Source organism: Centrocercus urophasianus, unplaced genomic scaffold (assembly GCF_019232065.1).
Source record: "Centrocercus urophasianus isolate 14NV4802_14NV808 unplaced genomic scaffold, USGS_Curo_1.0 seq_476, whole genome shotgun sequence".
NCBI lineage: Eukaryota > Metazoa > Chordata > Aves > Galliformes > Phasianidae > Centrocercus > Centrocercus urophasianus.
In genome coordinates, this window is record NW_024885062.1 from 6,778 (window position 1) to 30,289 (window position 23,512).

A 23,512-nucleotide genomic window follows, 5' to 3' on the forward strand; every position below is an offset into this window, starting at 1 on the left:
AAATAACATCACACAGGTGGGGAGCAGTGCCACCAGTGCCACACAGCTGATGGCATCGAGTGGGGACACCACTGGGCTCAGCGCTGCCCCAGTGCACGTGGGGCCATGGCCCCTAATCCTGGGGCTTTGGCGCACGCCCCGCACACGAGTGCATCTCACCCGGTGCCACGGCAGGATTAACAGCTCAGCATCGTTAGGAGGTTATTTATAAGTGCCCCTCCGTGCCCTAAAATCTGCGGGGTGAAGTCAGGCTGGGGGTGGGACAGCGGGTCCCTACAGGGCTGGGTGAGAGCCACAGCAAGCAAACAAAATCCAGAGCACACATCCAGTGACATCCTGGTTTTACTTTGGGAAAAACACCATCCGGACACACAGCTTGCAGGTTTTGTGGTTTGGTTTTTTTTTTTTTTTTTTTCTTTTTTTTTTTTCTTTTTTTTTTTTTTTTTTTCCTCTCGTTCGTTTTCTCTCATTTTTAAAACAATATAAGTGCAGACAGCACTTCTCACAGTAGAATATAATGGTCGATTTTAGTATAAAAAAAAACATTCTCAGAGATTTGTAAATGCACTTAGTGCTTGAACAGGCCTTTCAGGGATACAGTACCTCTTTTCTGAGCACAATCACCTTGGGTTTCCTCAGGGTAGTGTTTCTGTTTCCTTGTCTCACCAAAAAACATTTTGTGATGCCTTTTGTAAATGAATAAACCTATTAAGCACATAATGACACAGAGTGAATAACGCAGCAAAATGAGCATTTCTGAACTGCTTAAAAAAAAAGAAAGAAAAGATGAAGAAAAGAAGCACGCCACGATCCCACCGTGGTGCGATGGCTGGATGCAGTACTGAACGTCGTCCTACATACTGTCTGCCTCTAGAACGGAACAAAGCTATAACAGACAGTTATAAAAAGAAGGGGAAAAAAAAGAAGGGAAAAAAAAAAAAAAGAAATTAAGAAAAAAAAAGAAAAAAAAAACCCAAAACCTTGGAAATCTGTACCATGGGCGCAGCGCCGCGGGCTCGTCCCCCTCATTGGCCGGCACCCAAGATGCGCGCTGTGTGCAACTGAAAAAATGAAAAAATAAAGCAACAAAAAAGAAAAATCTGTTCAAGTTTTCAAGTGTTCTTCTTAAATAGCGTCCAGGCTGTCCCCAGTTATGAGCTTTAATCAAAGCAGTGCAAGTTATGGACTTCAGCTAAAGGTGAGCGCGGCGGGACCCTGCCTGCAGCCCGCGCCGTGCGCAGAGCGGAGCTCCTCTCCCTGGATAGCAGCAACTCGTAGCGATTCCCTGTTCACATTCGTGGAAATAAAATGATTTCTGAGCTATATAAGACAAGCATTCCTTCATCCTTGGCTTCCAGCGGGCGCACGCGGTTCGATGAGCCCGGTTCCATGCCAGTACCTGCGGGACCCGTGTCGGCAGCCGACCCCCAACCAACCCCATCACCCCGCAACGGCCTCACGGTGCCGGAGGGCCCGGCCGCCATCCTGGCTTTGGGAAGAGCAGCAGCCGTCCCTTATCTATAGACGGGCAGGCGGATGTGGGCGTGCTGGTGGTCCAAGAGCCTTGGCACAGACACGGTCTCATAGCCCTTGCCCAACATCTGCTCCTTGATGCAGGGCGGGTGGATGTCGTTGATGAGATACTCCAGCGACTGGAGGCTGCTGCTGAGGATGGAGGTGTTGCAGAGCGCCTTGCTGGGCAGCCCCTCGGCCGGCGGCACGCCGAGCTCGCGTGGCATGGGGCCCAGCTCAGGTGGAGGGTTGTAACAGTCGCTGGTGGGGGTCACCAGGACGCTGTTCCACGGCGGCACGAAGTACTGCCCCACCGCGAAGTTGCCGTGCATGCAGTTCAATGGCGACGAGCTCACCTTCTCCCCTGCCGGCCCATAGGGTCGCGAGGCGGCCGCGCAGGCTTCGGGCGACTTGCTGAGGGCCCCGCTGCCCCCGCTGTACACCCGCAGGTGCTGCTGCTGCTTCTGCTGCCACAGCAGGTAGTCCACGCCGTCAGGGTAGAGCCCCGCTTTCGGCCCCAGCGCCGGGGTGGAGCCCAGCGGCAGCTCGGCTCCCTTGCGGCACTCGGGCAGCACGGCGTAGGCCGAGGCCACGGCGGGGAAGGCGCCGTGCTTGGCCGGGCTGGGGTGGGCGGCCGGCAGCACCGGGCAGGCAGGCTGCGAGGCCTGGGCCTGGCACTGCTGGTTGAGCTGGTAGATGATGCTCTGGATGGAGGGCAGGTTGGAGGGCGGCAGCGCCAGGCCACGGCCCGCCAGCGGCAGCGCCGAGCTCGCCACCGTCACGGTGGGAGGCACGGGGCCCTCCAGCTGCTTCTGGTGGTAGCTCAGCGGGCCGGCGCAGGAGGGGCCCGGGGCTAAAGTGCTTGAGGATGGGTAGGGAGCGACGCCGGCCTGAGCGGGCGACAGCTTAGTCCGCTTGCCCTCCGCGTTCTTCACCACGCTTTTGCTGGAGGCTTTGACGATGGCCAGGAGGCCCTGGTAGCCGCCGGCGTGCACGGGGTAGGGGCTGTAGCGCTGCCCCGTGGTGTCGTACCCATTGACCGTTCGGTTAAGGTGCTTGTGCTGTGGGACCCTGATGTTGGTGGGGAAGATCTTGATGGTCAGCGGGCTGTTGGCCACTTTCTGTGCATAGGCGTCCAGCTCGGCGGGGCTGGGGTAGCGCGGGGAATGCATGGGCGCTGCCGTCTCGCCTGCGGGAGCAAAGCACAGCATCAATCCACGCGGCCTTCCTTCCGCCTCACCCCCTCCTCCTCCTTTTCCTCCTCCTTTTCCTTCTCCAGCCATCACCCGCCCCACGGAAAAGAGGTCACGGCACAAACCTGCCCCCTCGCGCTTAGAAAGTCACTTCTAAGTGGCCTAAAATAAACCCGGTGTGGAGAATGGAAATGTCACTTTACCCAACGGGGGAATCTTTCTCCGAGATTGGATTTAAACTACATTATACAAGCAATTTCATGGGTGCTTTGCGCTGCTACGAGAACCTCACCAAAAATGGAAAAGCATTGCATTTACCAGCCATAAATCAGCAGTTCCTATAATGAGCACAAAAATGTCACTTTTATGCAATTTTACAGATGAACAAAACTGGTGAAATTAACTGTGGTAACCTACTGTAGTCAGCAAAAGCTACTGCAGAAAAAAAAATTATATATGTATATATTTTTGTTCCTTTCAAACTCTTTCCCAAGCAAGTTTCTGCCATTCTGGTGTGAAAACTCATTTGTTGTACCCATTATACTTTCATTTGGAGTTTATCTTGAGTATCCAATGAGCCACCAACTGTGAAAATGATTAAATCTACAAAATCTATCTAATAGATGGAATAAATTAGGTGTTTAAAATCTGCACATGCGTGTGCACGTCCATGCCAGCACATGTGTGCAGTGGGGGGTAGGGTTGGCTTCCAGTTCCTAATGCAGCACTGTGTTGGGACCCCTGCACGGTGCCCATGAATTTGCCTCCATCCATGGTTATTGCTGACATTGCTAAAAAGGAGGCAAAGGAGACAGGCCCCAAGGGTTTGTCTTGGGTTTGTCTAGACCTATGGGTCTATCCACTGTCCCATTCCCCAAAACATCCCCACATCTCCCAGTGTGGAGAGGGCTTAAGCACTGCCATTGCCCCAAATAGTTGCCAGCACGACCGGTAGCCAACAGCCATCCTCAGCCCACCCTATGCCAAGTGCCACCACGGAGCCCGAGCCCTCCCAGGGACCCTTCCTTGTGCCTGCAAGGCCCGACATTAAAAGCAGCACTTAGGGGGGTGCTGGGGCACTCGCACCCCTGGGCCCTGGTGTACAACAGCCATGGAGGAGTGGGAGCATCCCCAGGGACGCAGAGAGCGAGGCCATGGATGGCCACCTCTTTCCTCTCCATTAACGCGGCACACCAGTAATTTAAAAGGCAGAATGGAAGAGTGTTCACCGGCCATTTCTCCCATTAAGTTAATGTTATGGGCTTTTTACAGGTGTCTTAAATAGACACTGTTATTAACGAGTATATTAAGCCAATTAAAACCAGGGTGTTTGAGCAGGATTTAATGTTACAGCCTCCAGCAGCTGAATACGGGCATTGCTCATGCTGGGCAAACCCACCCAGTATGACCAGTTCTGGGACCCGGTGGGGACTGGGGGCACCTGCCCAGGAGCACCATGGGCACCACGCATCTGCATTCCCCTTCACGCCAGCACCGCTGTCCTTGGAGGTGGCAGCATTGTGAATGCTCAATTAACATGACACTAATTAGCTGGTGACACTTGCAGAATCCCTAATGAACCCATTCCACGGAGGGGAGGAGGAGAATACTCCTTTCTGAGCAAAAAAAAAAATTAAAAACAGAAAAGGGGGGATGGATGGAAGCAGCAGCATCGCCCCACACATCACCGCTCGCCGATGGCCCCACGCATGGCTGCCAGCTAGCCGAGGGAGAGCCAGGAGCTTCCTTTGTCGCCTTCTTCGCACCAGCTGGGTTGGATTTGACAAGTCACAAATTCAGTGTGTTGTCACATATCAGGGTGACGCACCAAACCCCCACTGGGAAAATTACAGAGCTACCAATTTCCAAGAGGTTCCTGGCGCGCTCGTGCGCGCTGCTGGTAAGCGGCTCCCCCTCTCCAGAGTAATTACTGCTTTCTAACGGGCTGTAATTACTGCGAGATGCAAACTCTCCCGAAGCACCGCCGTCACCCGTCAGGCACAGACAGCCCGCCCGACACTCCGCCGGCCGCTGGCAGTTTTCTCCCCCCCCCCTTCTTGAAGCTGAACCCTTGGGGACGTCATGCCGAAGGTGGGGGCATGTGGTGCAGCCCCCTCTGCTCCCCGCGGTCAGCACTGGGCATGCTGAACTGGTGAGCAGTTCATCCACGCAGCCAAGGGAGGAGGAGGAGGAGGAGGATGTGGATGATGGAGGAAGCAATGGCTGAAAGGGCAACCTGCACAACACGGGTTAGTGGGCAGGGTGGTGACGGGCTGCCAGTTGGGCCTGATGATCTCGGTGGTCTTTTCCAATCTTAACACAGGCAAGGTGGTCTGATGGCTGAATTTGAAGGTCTTGGAGGTCTCTCCCAATCTTAATGATTCTCTGAGCAGACACAGTGGTGACAGGCTGACTTGATGATCTTGGAGGTCTTTTCCAACCTTTATGGTCCTGCAGTTCTATGATTCCCACCCTCGCAACACCATTGGTGACTGCCTCTCCCACTGGGTGCCACTGGCCATCTCCTGCCTCCTCTCCCCTTCTCCCCAGATAAAGACAACACACGGCCAGCTTAGGGTTCCCCCTCCCTCCCTGACCTGCTCTATTTTTCCAGCCTGCACTCAATAACAGCTAAATAATTGAATCTGCTCAGCAGCCAAAGATTTGTTTTGAATTTTATTGGAATTTTAAATTGTTTTGTTTCTTCAGTATTTTATTACTGTAAATGGAAAATGCATCGCCTGCAGTAATAATCCTATGGCTTTTTATATTACTCCAAGCTTCTGCTCAAAGCATTATTGGAAAGCTAGGCAGAAATGAGAAGCCATTATAATGGCAGCATAGGCTTATAAGATTACGCCTCCAGCTAAACAACTTTTTACTTTAGCAAATTGGCCACCAAATTCGGTTCAAGACACAGATTTAAAACCTGGGCCCTGACAATGCGGCAATCCGAAATAAATCTTTGTTTATGGATTGGGGCAGCCTCAGCCCTGCTGCGCTCCGAGGGCAAAGCCTGTGCAAAATGTCTGACAAAAGGCATGGGAACGCTTTGGCACCAGTGGCAAGAGAAACTGGAGGAGCCGTGCCATGGTGATGGGATGTCCCCAGCCAAAGCAGCATCCTTGCTCTGCTTTTGGCTGCACGATGCTCAGCACAGCACCTGCTGCATCCAAGCATTCCCAGCAGGCTGGGGAGAGGACAAGCAGGACTTCGGAGCACATGGAGGGGACAAGGGCTTGGCAGGGATGCGGTGGCAGCAGCCAGCAGCAGCTATTGCCACACACCCCACGGGGACATGGGGAGGCTCCACTCCTTCCTCCCAAAAGGAATTCCATTCTGCAAGAGCCCAGAGCTCACCCAGCTTTGGGATGAGGCGCTTTTCTCCCACGTAGTGGGGAAGTCACAGCGACTTCAGAGCTCCTAAAATAGACCGGCAGTCCCCTTCTCTCTCTGCAAAACAGCGAGCAGATTTTAAGAACCTAAATATTTGCACAACACTTGGAAGAAAACAAACAAAGCGTGGTGAGTGTTGACAAATACACAAATCCCTGATGCTGGGGTCCCAAGTTCCTGTTGACAAAGCTTCATAGGTACCAGTGGCACCGTGCTGGCACTGGGGGGACACACGGGGACACGTGGGGACGCTGCCCTGGCCGAGCTGCACTGGCACTGCCCTTGTTACACGGCCTTCCTTCCTTCCCTGTCGGATTTTGCCGTTTTCCACCCTTTGAAGTGCAGCGGTTTCTATGGTGATCATGTCCCCAGGATGGGTGGTGCAGAGGCCACCGCCGCGTGGCGGATGCAGCGGGGGAGGTCTGCACCTGCCTGGTCCCCAGCCCCCCACCGGCACTGCCTGGGGTGCACGGCAGCCCCATGGCATCCCTTGGTATGGGCTCTGCCACGCATGAGATCCCCTGCTTGCAGAAGTCCCTGTTTGCAGGAGCCCCTCCATTGCAGGAGCACCCCAAACTGCAAGAGCTCCCCAGCTGAAGGGTCCCCATTACTGGGAGCCCCCAGCCCCGCTCTGCACGCAGCTGGCACAAAGCCTCCCCCAGCAGAGCCCCCCGGTGAGAGAAAAATGCGCATTGGCTTCAAGGTCTTAAATTAAAAACAACTACAGGAATAATAGCTGGAGAAATCCATCTGAATAAACGTAGGTGGCAAACCTCGAGCGGCAGCCGCGCAGGAGCCGTAATGTGCAAAGACAACAAAATTCATGACAAAGCACAAAGGGAAGAGCAGGGCTTTGCCATCCGAGATATTCATCCATTAACACGTTCCCTTTTTAGGCTGACATGTCATTTCAGACGGGCCTTTTTTCCTCCCCTTTATTCTCTCCCTTGAAGGAGCGCGCGGCTTTGCCGAGGCGTTTGCTGAATTGGATCACCTCAGGGCGAGCACTTTATTATCTGCAGTCAAAGCGTCACCACAAATACCAGTCTACACACACATGTGTCACTTTCTATTTGTCTCCTCGCCGAGGTATTAGCACCGCGCGCTGCCGCGGCTCCGTGGCCAGCAGGCGTGGGGATGCTGGCTCTGGGGACACGCTAATGTCACCTCTGTGTTGCTCTAATGGCACCACAATAGCTCCCCAGTTGCACCCCAACAGCGCCACGATGGCACCCCAGTTCGAATCCGATGGCATCCTGGTGCCACCCCAACGCTGTCCCAGTGGCCACCCTGATGGCCATCTCAAAGCCACCCTGATGGTCGTCCTGATGTCACTCTCATGACACCACGATGCTGCCCTCATGCTGCCCTGATGCCATCCCAGCGCCACCCCACTGCTGACCCAGTGTCATCTTGTTGCCAACCCACTGCCACTCCTCTGGGTGACCCAACGTCATCTTGATGCCATCCCAACGCCACCTCACTGCTGACCCAACGTCATCGTGACGCCAAGCCAATGCCACTCCTTGGCTGATGCAATGCCACCCCAGTGCTACCCCATGGCTGATCCAGTGCCATCCTGATGCCATCTCAATGCCACTCTTTTGGCTGACCCAATGTCATCTTGATGCCATCTCAATGCCACTCTTTTGGCTGACCCAATGTCATCTTGATGCCATCCCAGTGCTATCCCATGGCTGACACACTGCCAACCAGATGCCATCCCACCATGCAGCCACCAATGGGACCAGGAGGGACCCGTACACAGCCCTGCAGTTCACCCCAGCCCCTCACTCTCTGTTATTTGGGCCAGGTGCAAGCCAATGACAGCGTTGTAACATAAGATCTGTTTCAAAACTTGGACTTTTCATGCCAATGGCTGGTGTGACCAATGGAGACCACTGCAAAGCTCCTGAAGCTCCTACAGTTCCCATTAAGGCACAGGTAGCAAAAAGCCCTGCAAAGCTGAGAAAGAGTGATGAGGAAAAGTCTGAATGCAAATAAAAATCACTCACTGGATGGGTTATCAGAGGCTGAATGCACACAAAGGTTCAGGCTCAGCTCCATCCTTGACAACCATGGGGTCTCACCTGGAGAGTGACCCCATGCCCACTCACAGCTCCCTCACCCATCCATCTTCCCCCGCACACGTGACCGATCGAAAGTGTTTTTGCAGCATTTCCTGGCAGGGAAAGTGCAAGTCAACAGCACATTTTGGGCATGGCAGTTAATTGAACTCTTTTTTTTTTTTTATGGCACGTATATAAATACACAGAACCATCATTAACCGATCCCTTCCAGAAACTGAAAATGAAAGAATTAATCTTATTTCACTCATGTGTAACCCCTCATGAAATTAAAATGATATTTTATGGGTGTGTACAAAAGCAGAGCTTAGCTGCAGCTACTTTAATGAAAATGCCCTTGGTGTAAGTAGAACTGTGTAATGAGAAGCCATTCAATGCAGTTTGATTCCATATGCAATTAAAGAGTTTTATCACTCAGAGGTGAGTTGCAATGGTTGCGTCCCATAGTGCACAGGGACATTTGGAATGCCCCAAAAACAGCTTGGGACCCACATGCACAGCACAAAGCTGTCCCTATAGCATCCGACCCTACAGCTGTGACGTTTGCAGCACAAGGTGGCGTTTGATGTGAGCATGTCAACCCCCTTTTGTTCCACAACAGGCTTCGGCAAACAAATGGCACTCGTTATCTCATCTTCCTAAAAGGCATCTGCAAAAAATAAAAAGGGAGCAGAGGAGGAGGGAGAAAACACAGCTCAGCAAAGCTCTTGATGTGCGAGAAACAGGTGGGGTTGTTCCACAGCCCTCTGATGCATCAAAGCAAGGACACAGCACTCCCCTTCTCTCGGGCTGCAGTGCTCAGAGGGACTGCTTTGGCCCTCCCCATCTTCCCTGCACTGTGACACCAGGTGCTGCACTGCACTGACCTAGGGACCCTGAGCCAAGCATCCCCAAGGGGATGTTTTGGTGAACCTGGTGGGTACTGGGAGAGAGAGGTGAGGGCATGCAGCCACAATGCCCACATTGAGGGTAGAAAGAGTGAGCAGAGCCAGGGAAATATCCCCCTGTTTGCAGCTGGGATGCAGTGGAGCAACCTTTCCAGCCAGCCAGGACTCCCCTGCAGTAATGGGGCAGCTGGGAATAACGAGACGAGCCTGCAGCTGTCAGCACCACAAATGAGCAGGTCAAGAAAGCACCAGTAGGACAAATCCAGCAGGAATGGAGCCTGCTGCCCTCCCAGCCAGACCTGCAGTCCATTGGGGCATCTCGCACCCCACAGCCCCAAGGCTGCAGCACCACGAGCCCCCGGACAACCCTGCCATGGGCAACGCAATGAGAGTTGTTGCAATGGGAGTTCATGTCCTAAAGCTGAAGAGCTCAAGGAGCTGCCCATCCCTCCTGGCAAAATATTGATCCCATCCCACAGCCCCCCACTGCCCGGCCAGCTGACGGCAGCGCGGTGAGCTCCGGAGGTGGGCACACAGAAAGGAACACTTAATTAAATATAAGCCATCGCTGCAGAGAGCGAGAAAAGCAAAGAGTTTGGCCAAGCTGAGAGTGGTATTATTTGATTTATAATTTAAATAAAGCTCAGGATTCCTGTAATGCACACGGAATAAAATCAAAAGGGAGCAGCCTGCTGGAGTTAATTGGACGTGATATTTTCTGAAGGATGCTGCTCCTTCCAAAGCTCCTACTCCCTCCTGGAGTGGGGCCCCGTCCCAGTGCAACGTCCAGAACACAACAGCAGTGACAAAACCTGGCTGCTGCTGTGAGCATCATGGTGCCATCACACAGAGTGGATGCAGTGGGATGATAGGAGGCGGCTGTGCCGGAGCACGGAGCACCATGTGCTGGGAGTGGGGTGCAGGGAACAACAAGGGGGCGAGGGTGCTGGGACTGTTGGCTCCCATCATGGGCAGGAAAATGAATCCGCTCACCTTCTACGTGAAATTAATACAAAAATTAATCAGTGGCACCGGCAGGGTAATAGGATTTCACAGTGGTGCTGGGCCAGACGGCCGATGTGCCGAGAGCCAGACTCATTTAATATCGACAGAAACAATGCCAGAGGACAGAAATAAGACCCATAAAGATAATTACTGAGATACTCAGGAGCAAATTAAGTAATCAGAGGCACTTCTAAATTGTGTCTCGTTTTAAGAAAATGCTATCTTGTCAGAATAGCCAGGCGGGCGCTGCGGGACGAGCTCCTCCCTGCCCCGCTTACCGCAGGTGCCATAAATAAAGAAGGGAAAATTGTATTCAAAACCAGATGCGTGGCCCTGAATGTCACCTGCAATTTAATTTGAAATAGCAGGAGGCAGAGAGGAGAGAGACATGCTGTATTTTCCCATAATGAGCGGAAACATACGGTCAGCTAAACTTTGATTAAGGTGACCTGGCCAGCGGCAAGCACACTGGGGGAACGTGTCTATGAGCTGTGCGCACTGAGAATGGGGGGAATGAACCCCACAGTGTGGTTCTGCCCCAGGGGTGGGGGCCCCCAGTGCCTGTGCACTCCCCATCTGCTTGGGCCCGGTTGTGGTGGCAGCTCTGCAAGCTGCCCTTACTGCCAGGAATGCCGTTCGGGGATCCTGGGGCTGGGGACCCATCTTGGGACATGGGTGGCCGTCACTGCTGAGGGTGCTTTGCTGCATGGCAGCACCACTGTTCAGGCTCCAGCTCCTCAGACAGTGTTGTTTCGGCACCTTCTCCATTTCAGGAGCTGGGAAATGACATTTCAGCAGGATGGGAAAATGACAGGGAGCACTGAATCCCCCACACCAGGCTATGGGGTGGTGCTCCATGCCAAACGGGCTGTGACAGTCCCCAGCCCTCAGCCACCCCTGGGCGCACTATAGGCACAAGTGGGTGCATCCTGACCTCAGCATCACAGCAAACACAACACAGAACAACCGGTGCTGCGCTCCTGGGGTCCCCATTGCACCCCACTGGGGCCTGCACTGCAGGTCCTGGCCTTGAGGGCACAGCTCCACTCATTAGCACATGGCACCAAGGAGTGCCGGGAGCCGCAGCCCTCGCGCCAGCCCTGTGCTGCTGCTCAGGCATGACGGATTAGGAATAATTTTACAAGAGCAACATTCATTTTCCTTCCAGACACTAATAGGGAAGAGACCTGAGCAGCACGGATTCAGCACAAGCACATGGGCTGCGCCTGCTACACCGAGGCCACGGAGAACCGAAACCTCAATGGTGCCTGGGCACAAAGTGCTTGGGGTCCCATCCGCCCCGTGCCCCAACACAACAGCCCCAACTCCCACGTGTACCCCTGGGTGCCACCCTGTGCTGGTGATGCCCAGGTAGAGGGGAAAACATCTCCAGGAAAATACAGATCATTAAACAAATGCCTAGGGGCTGTCACACACTAACAAGCAGAGCTTTAGCAGCTGATTTGTCTTCAGCCTGCAATGTTTAAAAATCCAACTGAGACCAGCAGAAAAATATCCACTCCCCTCTTTAAAACACACATTCATCACTTGAGAATCTTAATGCGTCTTTCCCAGCCGGGGAGGTCAAACACGCCTGCCTAAAGCAGGCTCATTAAATATACATTTAATCATGGTTTGGATTGAGAGACAAAGGCTGGGAGAGACAGGTGCTTTACTGGAGTGACCTTTTGGAACCCATTTTAATGTAACTAGTTTACAGCTTATCTGAAAGGCCAGCTCGTCGGGAAGGCGAGCTGCAGCAAAACTGGGAAAGTAATTACGGGGGGAAGGGATGGAGAGAAAAGAGGGAGTGGGGGCTGGAGGTCTGGGAGCTGCAAGCAGGTACCGGACATTGTCTGCCTTGTGCTTTGCAGGCAGTTGCATGAGATTTTCTGAAGTTCCACTTATCAGCCCCAGTGACCCAATTTAATTTGCTTATCTTGTCTTCTTCCTCCCTCAGCCCCCCCACCCCCGCTTCTCCTGCTCTTTTTAATTATCAGTTAAATAAATGTCTTTTCCAATAAGACAAGGAGCATCAAAGCAGCAAGCGGCGCGTGCATGCCCTGGGGATGCTGAGAGCAAGGCACCAGCTTGGCTCCAGAGCACCCTGGACATGGGAGCATCCCATACCTGGGAGCATCCTGGGAGCATCAGAACATCCTACATCTGGGAGCATCCCAGATCTTCAAGAAATCCACACGTCAGAGCATCCCAATGCCTGGGAGCACCCTGGATTTTGAACGTCGCACAGCATCCTAGTCCTCAAGGCATCCCAGCTCTTGGAGCATCACGGACCTTGGAGCATCCCAGACCTGAGAGCATCCCATCAGCCCCACGATGCTGCACGCAATCCCTCCCCTCAGCCTTGGGAACTTACACTTGCGTGGCTCCAGTGCCTTGTTGGGGTTGGGACAGGCCAGGTGCTGCCCAGGTGGGTTCTGGGTTCGCTGCAGGCACGCCAGCATGGTCTGGGAGTCCTGGCCGGCTGCAGCCGCACCGTGCACTGCCAAAAGAAGAGAAACAGTGGTAAGGGGAGAGGGGGGGGTCCAGCCATGAACCCACACTGCTGGGCAAAGTCTGCATGCATGGAGGCTGGGAGCTCTTGCACCCACTGCGCAGGGGCCTTTGCTCTTTTGGAGATAAATAAATAAGTATGGAAGCCTTAAATAAATATGAAGCTCTATAAAATAAATATGAAGGGCTCAGTGGGTGGTTGGTGCTCCCCGTGACGCTTTCTGCTCTTCCTGCAAGAAACAGAGCAGCTCCTCCTGCTCCCGGGGACAGCTGCAGCCATTGGATGCACAGCAGGGATTCGGCCTGCAGGCAGCAAAATCCCGCTTGGTTCCTGGGGTGTGCCAAAATCCGGCTGGGAAATCTGCAGGGGTCAGGCCAAAAGCATCTCCACCACTGATCTGTGAATTGCACGTCCTGCACACAGCATGTCCTGCAGGAACCACAGTGAATGCCTCCCGCTGGCACGGCAGCAGCACTGTGCACAGAGCGGGCAGCGACAGCAAACCCATCCTCAACTGCAGCTTCTGGTCTGTGTGAGATGTCAGGGCTGGATGTCACAGAGGGTGCCTCGCTTCCCCAGCTCCACCACAGTCTGGTGCTTCGGGTGCTTGGGGTAAGCACTGCTCATCAAGCTCCATCCTCACCCCTTGGAACGCTCCCTCACATCCACCTGGTAGCAAACCACTTCTGCCCATCTCTGAATTGACCAGTGTGGGCTTGGGACCACAAGCTCCTGCCTCATCCCCAGGGTGGGGATACGGTGGCCTCCAGCACTGCAAAATTCAGGAACAGAGACTCTGAGAGCAAAGTGTGAGGAGCAAGAGGCGAGGAAGAGCCATCACACACGGAGCAGGTGTCTGGAGAACCCAAATGGTGCTGTTTTCTCCTAATAATGAAGTATTCATGAGTAAAAGCCTTTTTCACTACTTTCTTAAGATACTAATTTCACAACAAGCGCCTTGTTACCATGCAATTATTCCAATCTTGCATTTCTCCCAGATTCCATCTGTCCTAGCGCTCTCTAAATGAAAGACAATCATGTAACCACCTTTCATTATTCACTATTTTACTTTCAGCAAAGGTACCCTGAAAGAAATGATTTCCTCTGAAAGGGACTTTTATTCAGTTTCAAAACCAATTTTCTCCTATTACTGTCTTAAAAAAAGGAGGAGGGGGGGGCAGGGAGGTGTTTTTATTTCGCGCATTACATATCCTTTGTTAATGCAGCTCGCAGTAAAAGCAGCCGTATCCATTTTCTGGCTTCGATTTCTGGTAATTTTAAAATATGCCATTACAATCAGGCAGAAATTATACAGTTTGAAAAGAGAATGAAGTGCTTCTTATTCAGAGCCTGAGCACACTTGACTGCTCGGGAGCTGCCGTCGCCCCACCGGGACCGGGCTCGGCTGCATCCCCCACTCCCAGCGGATGGCTTTGGCCATGGGACCGAGGATGGGACCCCCACCCTGGGCCGTCACCATCCGGATGACGGCAGCAGACATCACCTCAACCCCTGCGCTGCCCCAGAAAGCCACCTCGTCCCTGCATCCCATATGGGTGGCTCGGGTCCGAGCCTGGCACCAGGCTGAGCCCATCAGCCCCCCGCACAATGGGCATCTGTCCGCTCGGTGGCATTTTGTTAATGCCGCCCAGAAAAGCCCTTGAATCAGCTGATGGGAATTGGACGCTGCACCGTTCAAATGCTTACCGCCAGCTTAGTTAGCTCCATCTGCATTTGAACTAATTCCAATCAGCAGGATCCGATTTAGTTCAAGCTGCTCTGGCTCTTTCACGGCAAGAAAGGCAACACTCAGCAGTTTTCTGCCCTGCCCCGTGTCGCACAGCCCCTGCCCAGCCCACGGCCACACAAATCACAGCAGGGCAACGGGCTGAGGATGGAGCTGCCCGGCCCTACAGCCCCACGGCGCTGCAGCAAAGGGCTCCAGAACCCATCTTCCTTCCACTGACGGGATGGGGACAAGGACAAGGCTGGCCCCAAGCCAGCGAGGCCGCAGCAGGTGCTGTCACTGCAGTGTGCCAGCACAGGGCACGTCATCACCCATCACCCAGGGGCGTGCAGGGAGCAGGAGGTGACACTGCTCTGCTCCCATAGGGTTGGGGACGCTGCGTCCCCACCATCCTCCTCCTCCTGCCTCCATCCCAGCTCCATTCCCACTGCCTCACTCCCCGCCCCCCACCCTGCTAATTTCCAAGCCCTATCGCTCCATCGGACTATTTATAAACCCAAGGTCTTTGTGACTTTAATTTAAAAAAAAAAAAAAAAAAAACAAAACACCCTCTGTGTCTAAAGCTCCAATGACAGAAGGGTTTGGCACCTTCTCTGACATCAGAGGCCGATAAGAAGGTCTTATCTCCTCTGAGAGCCCCACGAAGGTCCCTCCAGCGAGATAAGGCCAGCGCAGCTGTCGATAGAGGCTTTCATAGGCGAGGATTTAGATAAAAGAAAATGTGACAGGAGGGGGGGGGGAAGAAAGGGAACTTTCAAAGTCTCAGCCTGAATTGGGTCTGTGCCGTTCGCCTCAGCAGAACAATGAATAAAGGGGATTGCAGAAGCTGGCCCCTTGTTAGGGAAAGAAAGGGCCGTGTCTGCTGCTGCCGTGCATCCCTGCCCAGCGCTAACGAAGCTGAGCGGGCACCACGTCCCCAGCACACAGCCTGGCTGGGCAGCGGGCATGGAAACCACACAAAGGGAATCTGGGGGTGATGGAGAGGGGCAGAACAGGGATGCTACGTGACCTTGTCATTGAGCCACACAGGGTGTCTGGCAACGGGAACGGGGCAGGAGGAGGACACACCACACGATGCCGACAGCGCAGCGCAGGAATGAGTGAATGCAGGAAAGGTCACCCTGCGGTAAATCACGGGGAGCGTGAGATAAAATAGAAAAGAAAGTTTGATGACACCTTGCCCAGGGCTGCAATAAAGCACGGCACGCTGCCTCTGGCCGCCCACGACCTTCCCCTCCACACGGCAAACGTCTCCAGCAGGGCTGGGCTGAACCGTCGCCCTGCTCCCCTCCGTGCTCCAGCCCCGGGCCTTTCAGGGGGCCCTGTTAATAATTAAATGTTAATCTAAAAAGCAATTTTAGCTGCGGTGCTGCAGATCTGGTTAGAGATTACATTAGCATGTAAGAGTCAAGGGTAATTTTCTCTAACCCCTCTTGTGATCTTTAAAACCCGCAGATCTTAAAGCGACACCAGCTCCTCTGATTAAAATTGGAAGCCGGGGTTTGTGGTGGATAATGATGCTGAAAGTGATTATTCTGGGTTAGGGTGTGGGGTGCAAGGCTGTGCGGTGCTCTGTGGGAACAGCGAGCAGTGAGGCACATGGATGGGACCCTGGTGTGCGAAGAGCACATTCCCCAAGCTCAGGTTCAAAGCCACAACCCAAAACCAAGCAGGCACATGTGTGAGGCCCCACGCTCCTCCAAACTGCTGCATCACATGAGAGATTGGGGACTGAAGGCAAAGAGGGAGAATGCAGAAGGGAGGCACTGGCTGCAACCCAACACGCCATGCGTGGGGACAGGATGGTTCCTGCATGGGGACATGAGGACGGGCACATGGCCTCAGCGCTCAGAGCAAGGTTGCTCATTCAACACATCCAGCATCTCTACCCATGGCATGCCCAGCACCTGCCTTTCCTTACACAGGAAACACCTTGCTGCCCTTTCCCCACCCCCTCCCCTTTAAGAGCCTCCAATCCACCTCGAGCAACACAAGGGAACAGCAAGGAGACGGGGACTGATGGGCATGGGGACCAAAGGACGTGGGGATGGGGACTGTAACAATGCAGCTCCATCCCAGCTGCTGGGACAGGTCAGGACAGGGCAGCACAGCCGGGCTGGCACCGCCTGTCACCAGCATCACCAGCTGCAACAAGCACCCGAGTGTTGGAGCAGCACGGAGATGAGAGGGAGCTCTGAGCATCCTAGCAGGATGCAGAGTGGGACCCACGCAGGCAGCAAGCCGACATGAAAGAAGAACATAAAGCCCACCCAATAGCCTTCTGCTTGCATGCAGGGCCACAAAAGCCGCGATGACCCTGCGAGCCGAATGGCTGCGGGAGCACAAAGCACAAATTGAATCAGAGGACAGAAGTAAATTGCCTCCTGACTGTTACAAATGATCTGATGGAAGAAATAAGGTATCAGATGCGTACGTAACAATGGAATTAAAAAGAAAAAAACAATTCGAGTGCTATTGAGCATTTGCAGACATCCTTGCGGAGGGCTGGGGCGGCCTGGTTAAATTTATGTGTCAGCTTTAAGGAGGCCTCTCATCAAATGAGCTATTTTGGGCAGAGATTAAAGATCTATTTTCGCCGTGAGCGGGAACAGCTCTCCCTAACAGGTTAATGATGATTCTGGAAAGCGGAGCGGCCCCTGTGCTGTCTGTGGCCCTGATGGAGATGGGGGCTGCAGGGTTGGGATGGCACCAGGGCCGTGGTGTGGATGGGACACATGGCTTTGTGGTTCGGAGGGTCCTCAGCTCAGCACACAGGGGTGCTGGGCTCCACAGCCTTCTCCAACCATTCACCATGCAACGCCCTGGGGAATTCTCCCATCTATGGCACCCTTGGCTGATCCATTCGATGTCCCCAGCTCCATCGTGGCCATCTGCCCACCACTGCCAGGTCCCGGGAGGTTTCCAGTCCACAGGGAGCTGCCAAGGACACCTGCAGGCAGCATGTGCTGGATTAGCAGGGCTTAGCTCCAGCCAGCTCAGGAGAGACGCCCACACTGTCGGTGCAGGGAATGAGCAGCCTCAGTGCAGCTGGGGATGGGGAGGAGCACGGGGACAGCCACTACTGGGATAGGAACCAAACGTCAGCACCCAACAATGAAGCAGAACTTTCCTTCGTTTCCCATTAGAAACAAAACCTCACTGTCCAACAGCATTCCAGCTAAGGACGCAGCAGCAAACAGTCCACAAAACCCTGTGGAACTTGGAAGCATCCCCACAGGACACGGGTAGCCACGCAGACCTGCAGCATTGTGCAGCCAAGACCAGCTCCATCCTGAGCTCAGCGAGCCCAATATCTGTCCTAAAGCCAAGGCCCACCAAACCCAAATCCATCCCTTGGAACCATCCCTGCTGGAATGGGTACGGCTGTACCCACAGCCCTGGCCACCCATGGCAGCACCGCACGCAGGGCAGGCGCGCGTCACAACCGCAGCCCCGAGCGGCGGAGCTGTGAAAGAATCCAACGAAGGAATTCAGGGTAGATCGCGCCGCCGAAATTACTATAATCAAAGGCTTTCACAAAGGCTTCAAATGCAACCAATTACCCTGAAAAGGCAAGGCAAGAAAGAAAACAAATTAACGTGTTTGCACAGAGCCCCGGCGGCAGCGCGCCCGCCAACCCGCACCCTCCGCACGACCCCAGCCCGGCCGTCCCCGCGTCCCCGTGCACACAAAGGGGCTCTGTGCTGAGGTTGTGGGGTGGCCGTGGGCAGACCCCCGGCACAGCTCCTTTCAAAGGCTCTTTGAGGCCGCCCCGCGCCCGGCAGATGGAGGCCATTCACGGCGTGGGCTCCGCAGCCCCCTGCGCCCGCCGCCCTCGCCTAATTAAGTTATGCTTCGTCTGCGCTGCGAGGCTGGGATGGGGAGGAGGGGGGGAAGGAAAACAAAAAAATCAACTTCTTCCTTTTAATATCTAAAAAGAGTCCGTCCCCCTAAGTCTATTTTGTAACACAAAGCTCCGGGGATTTAAACCTTTCTCACCCGGAGAGATGGAAATGAATGGCGCTCTTTAATGAGCCGGTTCAGCAGAAAAGATAGATTTCTGAGATTACTGTAGGAATTCTTATAATTGATGTGTACTTTTGTAACGAGGATTATAGCACCATCCGGTCAAGTCACGCCGGCTCTTTCCCCTCCCCTGCTCTGCCCATGCGCCTTCCCCAGGGGGGGAGCAGAACGGCTCCCGTCAACAAGAAATTAAACAGCCTTCTCTTATTTAGCCGTAGATAATGCAACGCAACCGCTGAATAGGAAAATGAGGCATCTATCAAGATTTATATATTTGTTTTACAAAGACCTACTTTCTCCTGCCTGTTCGGCGAGGCCAGATGAGCCGCTGAATGCAAAGTAATTAAAACGAACACAGAACAATACGCGAGCCCTGCGAAGAACGCGGAGTTTCCCTTTTATGTTTATAGCAATTGTATGAAAATGTACAACACGGAATGGCAACAGCTGACAGCCGAGATGAAGCAGACATGATTGCGAGTTGGCTTCCTCCCGCAGCTGATTGGCATTAATTGTGCGCGTTTGCAAAGCAGAACAGAAAGTCTGACATTAGCTTCAAGCGAACGTTTCTTTCTAATAGTCTTAATGATTACGACGAGCGCTGATGATCATTGCGGTGCCGTTAGCGGCGCTGCGTCGGGCTGTCCCCGTCCCTATGGGACGTGTGCTGTGGGGCTGCCCCACATCCTGACCTGGGTGCTGCCCGCTGGTAGAGATGGGAAAGCAGCATGCCAAGAACCTCCAACCCGGAGCCTGTTATTAAAAGCTGACTAATTAAACCTAATCCAAGTTTTCATCGCCGGCTCTTTGCTGGGCTGGGTGGTTTGCTGGACGCCCTTTGCGATGCTCAGTGCACGGCCATGACGTGCAGGACCCTCCCAGCCCCGACCCATCTAGGTTTGCACTGAATCATGGACATCCACCAACCATGTGAGCACAGCACCGCGTGGCACGGGCATCCAGCTGCCCTCCAGTGCGGCGCAGGCGACAGTGATGTCCCCTGCCCTGAGCCCTGAAGCTCTGTGGGCTCACACCTCATAAACCCCACTACGAGCGGATAGGAAATATTCACTGTGTGAGCACGGCCCTTGCTTTATCAGCCATTGCCTCGTAAAACCCAGGGCTGCCATGACAAAGTAGGGCTGCTCTCAGTGTGTCATTAACAGGCACGGTGAGACGTGGCCCTGGTGTCACCATCCATCAGGTCGGGTCCACCCCAGCCCCATATCCCCACATGCAGCCCACAGGCACAGCCACAGCTCTGGGCTGTACCACCTGCACCGGCCAACACTTTGCCAGGCTCAGGGAATTCCCACATCCCTCAATCGTTCCCAAATGACAAGAAATCAAGGCGTGAGCCCCTCCTCCTTTCCTTCCCCCAAAAAAGTCCGTAAAGAAGAGCTATAAAAATGGCTTGTTATCTCACCTAGCGCGGCTCAGACTGTATGTTATTGCTAATTGGGTATAACATCCTTGTCTTGTTCTGCTCTCTGAAGCTAAATCAAGAAAGCACCACTGCTGCGAACTAATTATATCTCTGGACTGCAGACTCCAGCTTGTCTTTCCCTTTATTGAGTTAAAAAATGGTCACTAACCTTAATCTCTCATATCCCCAAGCATTAGGGCTACTGAAAAACTACTGCTTCCCCCCAGTCCTTGCTGGGAGAGTCAGAGCACATGGCCAGGGGGGCTTCGTCTGCTCCTGCTCACTGCTGCTTTTTGCCTTTTTCTTCCCAAAGGGAAACTCAAGCTGCTTACAGGATGGCATTTTTTAAGCTGAACACTGGTGTGATCGCAGCCACAACCCTGCAAGAATGGCAGCAGAAGCAGCACCAGGAGCAGAGGGGGCTCATCTCCAGCTTGTGCCTGTCCGCTGGGATGTCCCCTGCATCCCTGCCCCCATATGGCCACATCCACACAGGGGAGAGAAACCAAAGCACAAATGCAACACACAGCCACTGTGCTGAGCTTAGCACAGAGCCAGCCCCGTGCCCCATTCTGGGGCAGCCCGTGCAAATGCTGTTAATTTCTCTTTGAAAAGCCAAATTTGGGTTCTCTCCTCCTTCCATGAGCACTATGAATATTTATCTCCAGCAGCTAAATCTCTCCGCTGCAGGGTATTAAGGCTTTATTCCTGTTTGGTTACTGCCGATGGTAAGCCAGCCCTCTCTCCAGCCTGCAGCACGACGAATGACCCGCAGAAGGCAGATGGTGCAGCTCTGGAGCATCTCCTCTCAGGGACGAGGAGCCGTGTGCCCCAGCTTTACACATGGGGGCAGGGCACCCAGCTCCACCAAAGCAACCTGCCCCTCCTCACCCCAGCGCTGCCCTGGGTGCCCATGGGGTGCAGCACACGGGATGAGGCGCGCTTGCTGTTTGGGGTGAAAACGCTGCTCTGTTCTCTCTCGAGCAAAAGGAGTCCCAGGGGCTATAAAAATTCCCAGCAGGCTCTTGTCAGTCTCAGGTCATTAACTTTCTTTCATTGGGAGTTTGTTTACAGGCAGCCATAAATAGCAGCGCCGGTGCTGAGCTCGGGGCTGCAGGCGGTAGCGGGGCGCAGCACCCCGGGGTGCCCACCAGCACCCTACCCCATGCCCCCATACGGCACCCGCCGTCCCCAGCTGCCCTCCCGCTCACCAAGCTGTCCCCAGCCACCCCGTGTCCCAGCCAGGATGGGGACAAAGGACGAGCGAGCCCTGCGATGCGCCCGGCGTCTCACCAGGCACTGCCCTGACCTCATCCAACGGGAGAAATTAATTACCGAGCTGTCGTCACGCCACGGCGGGCTGCTGGGAGCGCAGTCACCAGTCGCCTCCCACCCGGCGTGTCTGGGCGTGGGAAGGCTCTGTGTCCCCAACCCTCTGCGTCCCCAATCTGCCGTGTGTCCCCAACCCAGAGAAGACCTTGAAGATCCCTAAACCTGACCCCCACCATTGCCCGCTGACTGCGTCTGGCAGTGCCACATCCCCACGTTCCTTGAGCACCTCTCAGGACAGTGACCCCACCACGTCCCCAGGCAGCTGTGCCAATGCCTGACTTCTCTTTGGGAGAAGGAATTGTTCCTAACGTCCAACCCAGCAGCCCCACAGCGGCGTGTGAACGCACCGGGTGCAGCTCTCGCAGGGACGTGGCACCATCCGGCAGCACTTGGCTGCAGACAGACACCAGTTAAACATTTACACCCCATCCCAGCACTGAAGCCAACGGGGCTCCCTGGAACTGCAAACCAGGAGAGGAGCACGGGGGTTCACCAACCCCAATGGTTTTGGGGTGAATGGATGCCAGGAGCACGGCCTGTACCAGGCCCACGGGCTCACCTCTGGGCTCATTCCACGGCCACAGCCAGCTTGATTGAATGGATGGAGCCCCAAGGACACATCGCAGGGATCGATGCGCTGCCGTCCATCCCTGCACCAGGACCGGCCCCAACCCCAGCCCCACGCTCCCCCACATCTGGGGAAATATCTGTATTTCCAACCTCACGCTCGCACAACCTGTAATCAGAGCAACACAAATAGCCCCTGCTTCCCATGTAAATTAAAAACACCCATTAGGCAGATTTCAAAAGATGTCAGTAGGCTTATAATTATACACGACATCCTTCCGAGATAAAAGCGATTACCGGGGATGCAAATCACTTAGCAACCAATCAGTGCCCCCAGAGTGCAAAGCACTGACCAGCCATCCATTTTCGCCTCGTCCTTTTATTCCCTGCATCGAGCAAATACAAACACAGATAAAGAGAGGCACAATAGCTCTTGACACGCAAATAGGTTAACATAATAAAGCCAGCTTTAGCCGGCTCACTCGAGGGAGAAAAGCAATTCTCAGGCAAGCAGGAGGTAATAAAACAGGGCTTTTGTGTTCCTGGCTCCCATTCTCACCCCTGCGCCAGCTTTGCTGCATTAGCTGATAGGCATCGCGGTTTGATTGAATTACCTTTCATGAATATTAGCTTTTTGAGGAATGCGCAGGCAGAAGAAGAGAAAGAAGCAACGTCTTATTCTTGCATGCATGCATGAGCCCGATGCAGACGGACAAGCACAGAGCCGGGCTGGGGGAGGGGGTTGGGGGTCCCGGAGCGGTGACCACCCCCGGTATGGGCAACCCCAGAGCTGGGGGGCTCAGGGTGCTCGGCCCCACGGATCTGAGCTGGGCAGCCCTGTGGTGGGAAGGGGCACGGCGAGGCCTTAAGGCAGCCGTGGGCACCAAGAGGCTCCCACCATAAGGATCCCACCGGGAAGGACCCCAACCGCGCCGCCCTCCAGGCTCTGGGTATGGGCACAGCACGTAGTGCCAAGGTCGGGTCACCCGGGCTGTGACTTTGACGCCCAGCGAGCTGTGGGCACCTCGCTGCAGGCAGAACCGAAGCGCGGTGCTCAGCGGGCAGCACTGATGGGGACAGCATGGGGGACACGGCTGTCACGACCACGGGAGCCGGTAACACTCATCCGAAGGTTGCAATTAAAATCCAGCACGTCCCCGCTCAGCCACGATGGGTCAATGGTCCCCAATACAGGACCGTGGGTTTCTCCCTGCTCCATCCTCGGGCCGAATACCCACGCGGAGCCGCTTCGATTGCTCACACGGTACTCGGCTGCGGCGGGGCCCACGGTACAGCCCGTGCTGACCTACAAACGGGCGCAGAGCCTCGGGATCCACGCATGGAGCATCGCTCTTCCCTTCCTCCACGCAAGGTCACGAGAGGACCCCGAGTGGGACTGTTTTTGGGGTGCCCGACCCTCACACCGCCAGCGGGAGGCCCCAGTACTGAAAGTTTGGCTGGGAAAGAGGGGGAGGCAGCTTCCACCTGCACGGGGAGAAAGGCGCTCGGAGGGGGGTTGGGGGAGGATATCACTGGGATGCTTTGCTCGCCTGCAAGCACAACCCCGCAGCAGACGCACGGTGAGGCGCAAAGCCGACGAAATCAGCCACAAAATCAGCACGAGCGGTTCCCAGGGAAAGGCCGAGCTCCTGCCCTGAGCACTTCGCACACACGGCCGCCTATACACACCCTATATATACACGTGCGCACGTCCGAGAGCTCTCTGCGCACACAGCCCGACACGGACAGACACACAGAACACAACCTCCCGGCTCCGGGGCGCTGCACCCTGGGGGGAGAGGGGGGGGAACCCGGGGCT

The 23,512-nt window shown here is 54.5% G+C and overlaps 1 protein-coding gene across 1 annotated transcript in view; it reads right to left on the reverse strand.

Moving 5' to 3' along the window:
- Positions 1–448: 448 nt before the first annotated feature.
- The window catches only part of FAM222A (family with sequence similarity 222 member A), a 23,246-nt gene continuing 182 nt past the window's right edge, over positions 449–23,512 (reverse strand). The window contains exons 2-3 of the mRNA XM_042834570.1: positions 12,458–12,583; positions 449–2,701 (exon numbers count right to left, since the gene is read on the reverse strand). Of these exons, the coding sequence (XP_042690504.1) occupies positions 1,515–2,701; positions 12,458–12,545 (1,275 nt within the window). The 5' untranslated portion in view covers positions 12,546–12,583 and the 3' untranslated portion in view covers positions 449–1,514. The remainder of the gene's footprint in view (positions 2,702–12,457; positions 12,584–23,512) is intronic.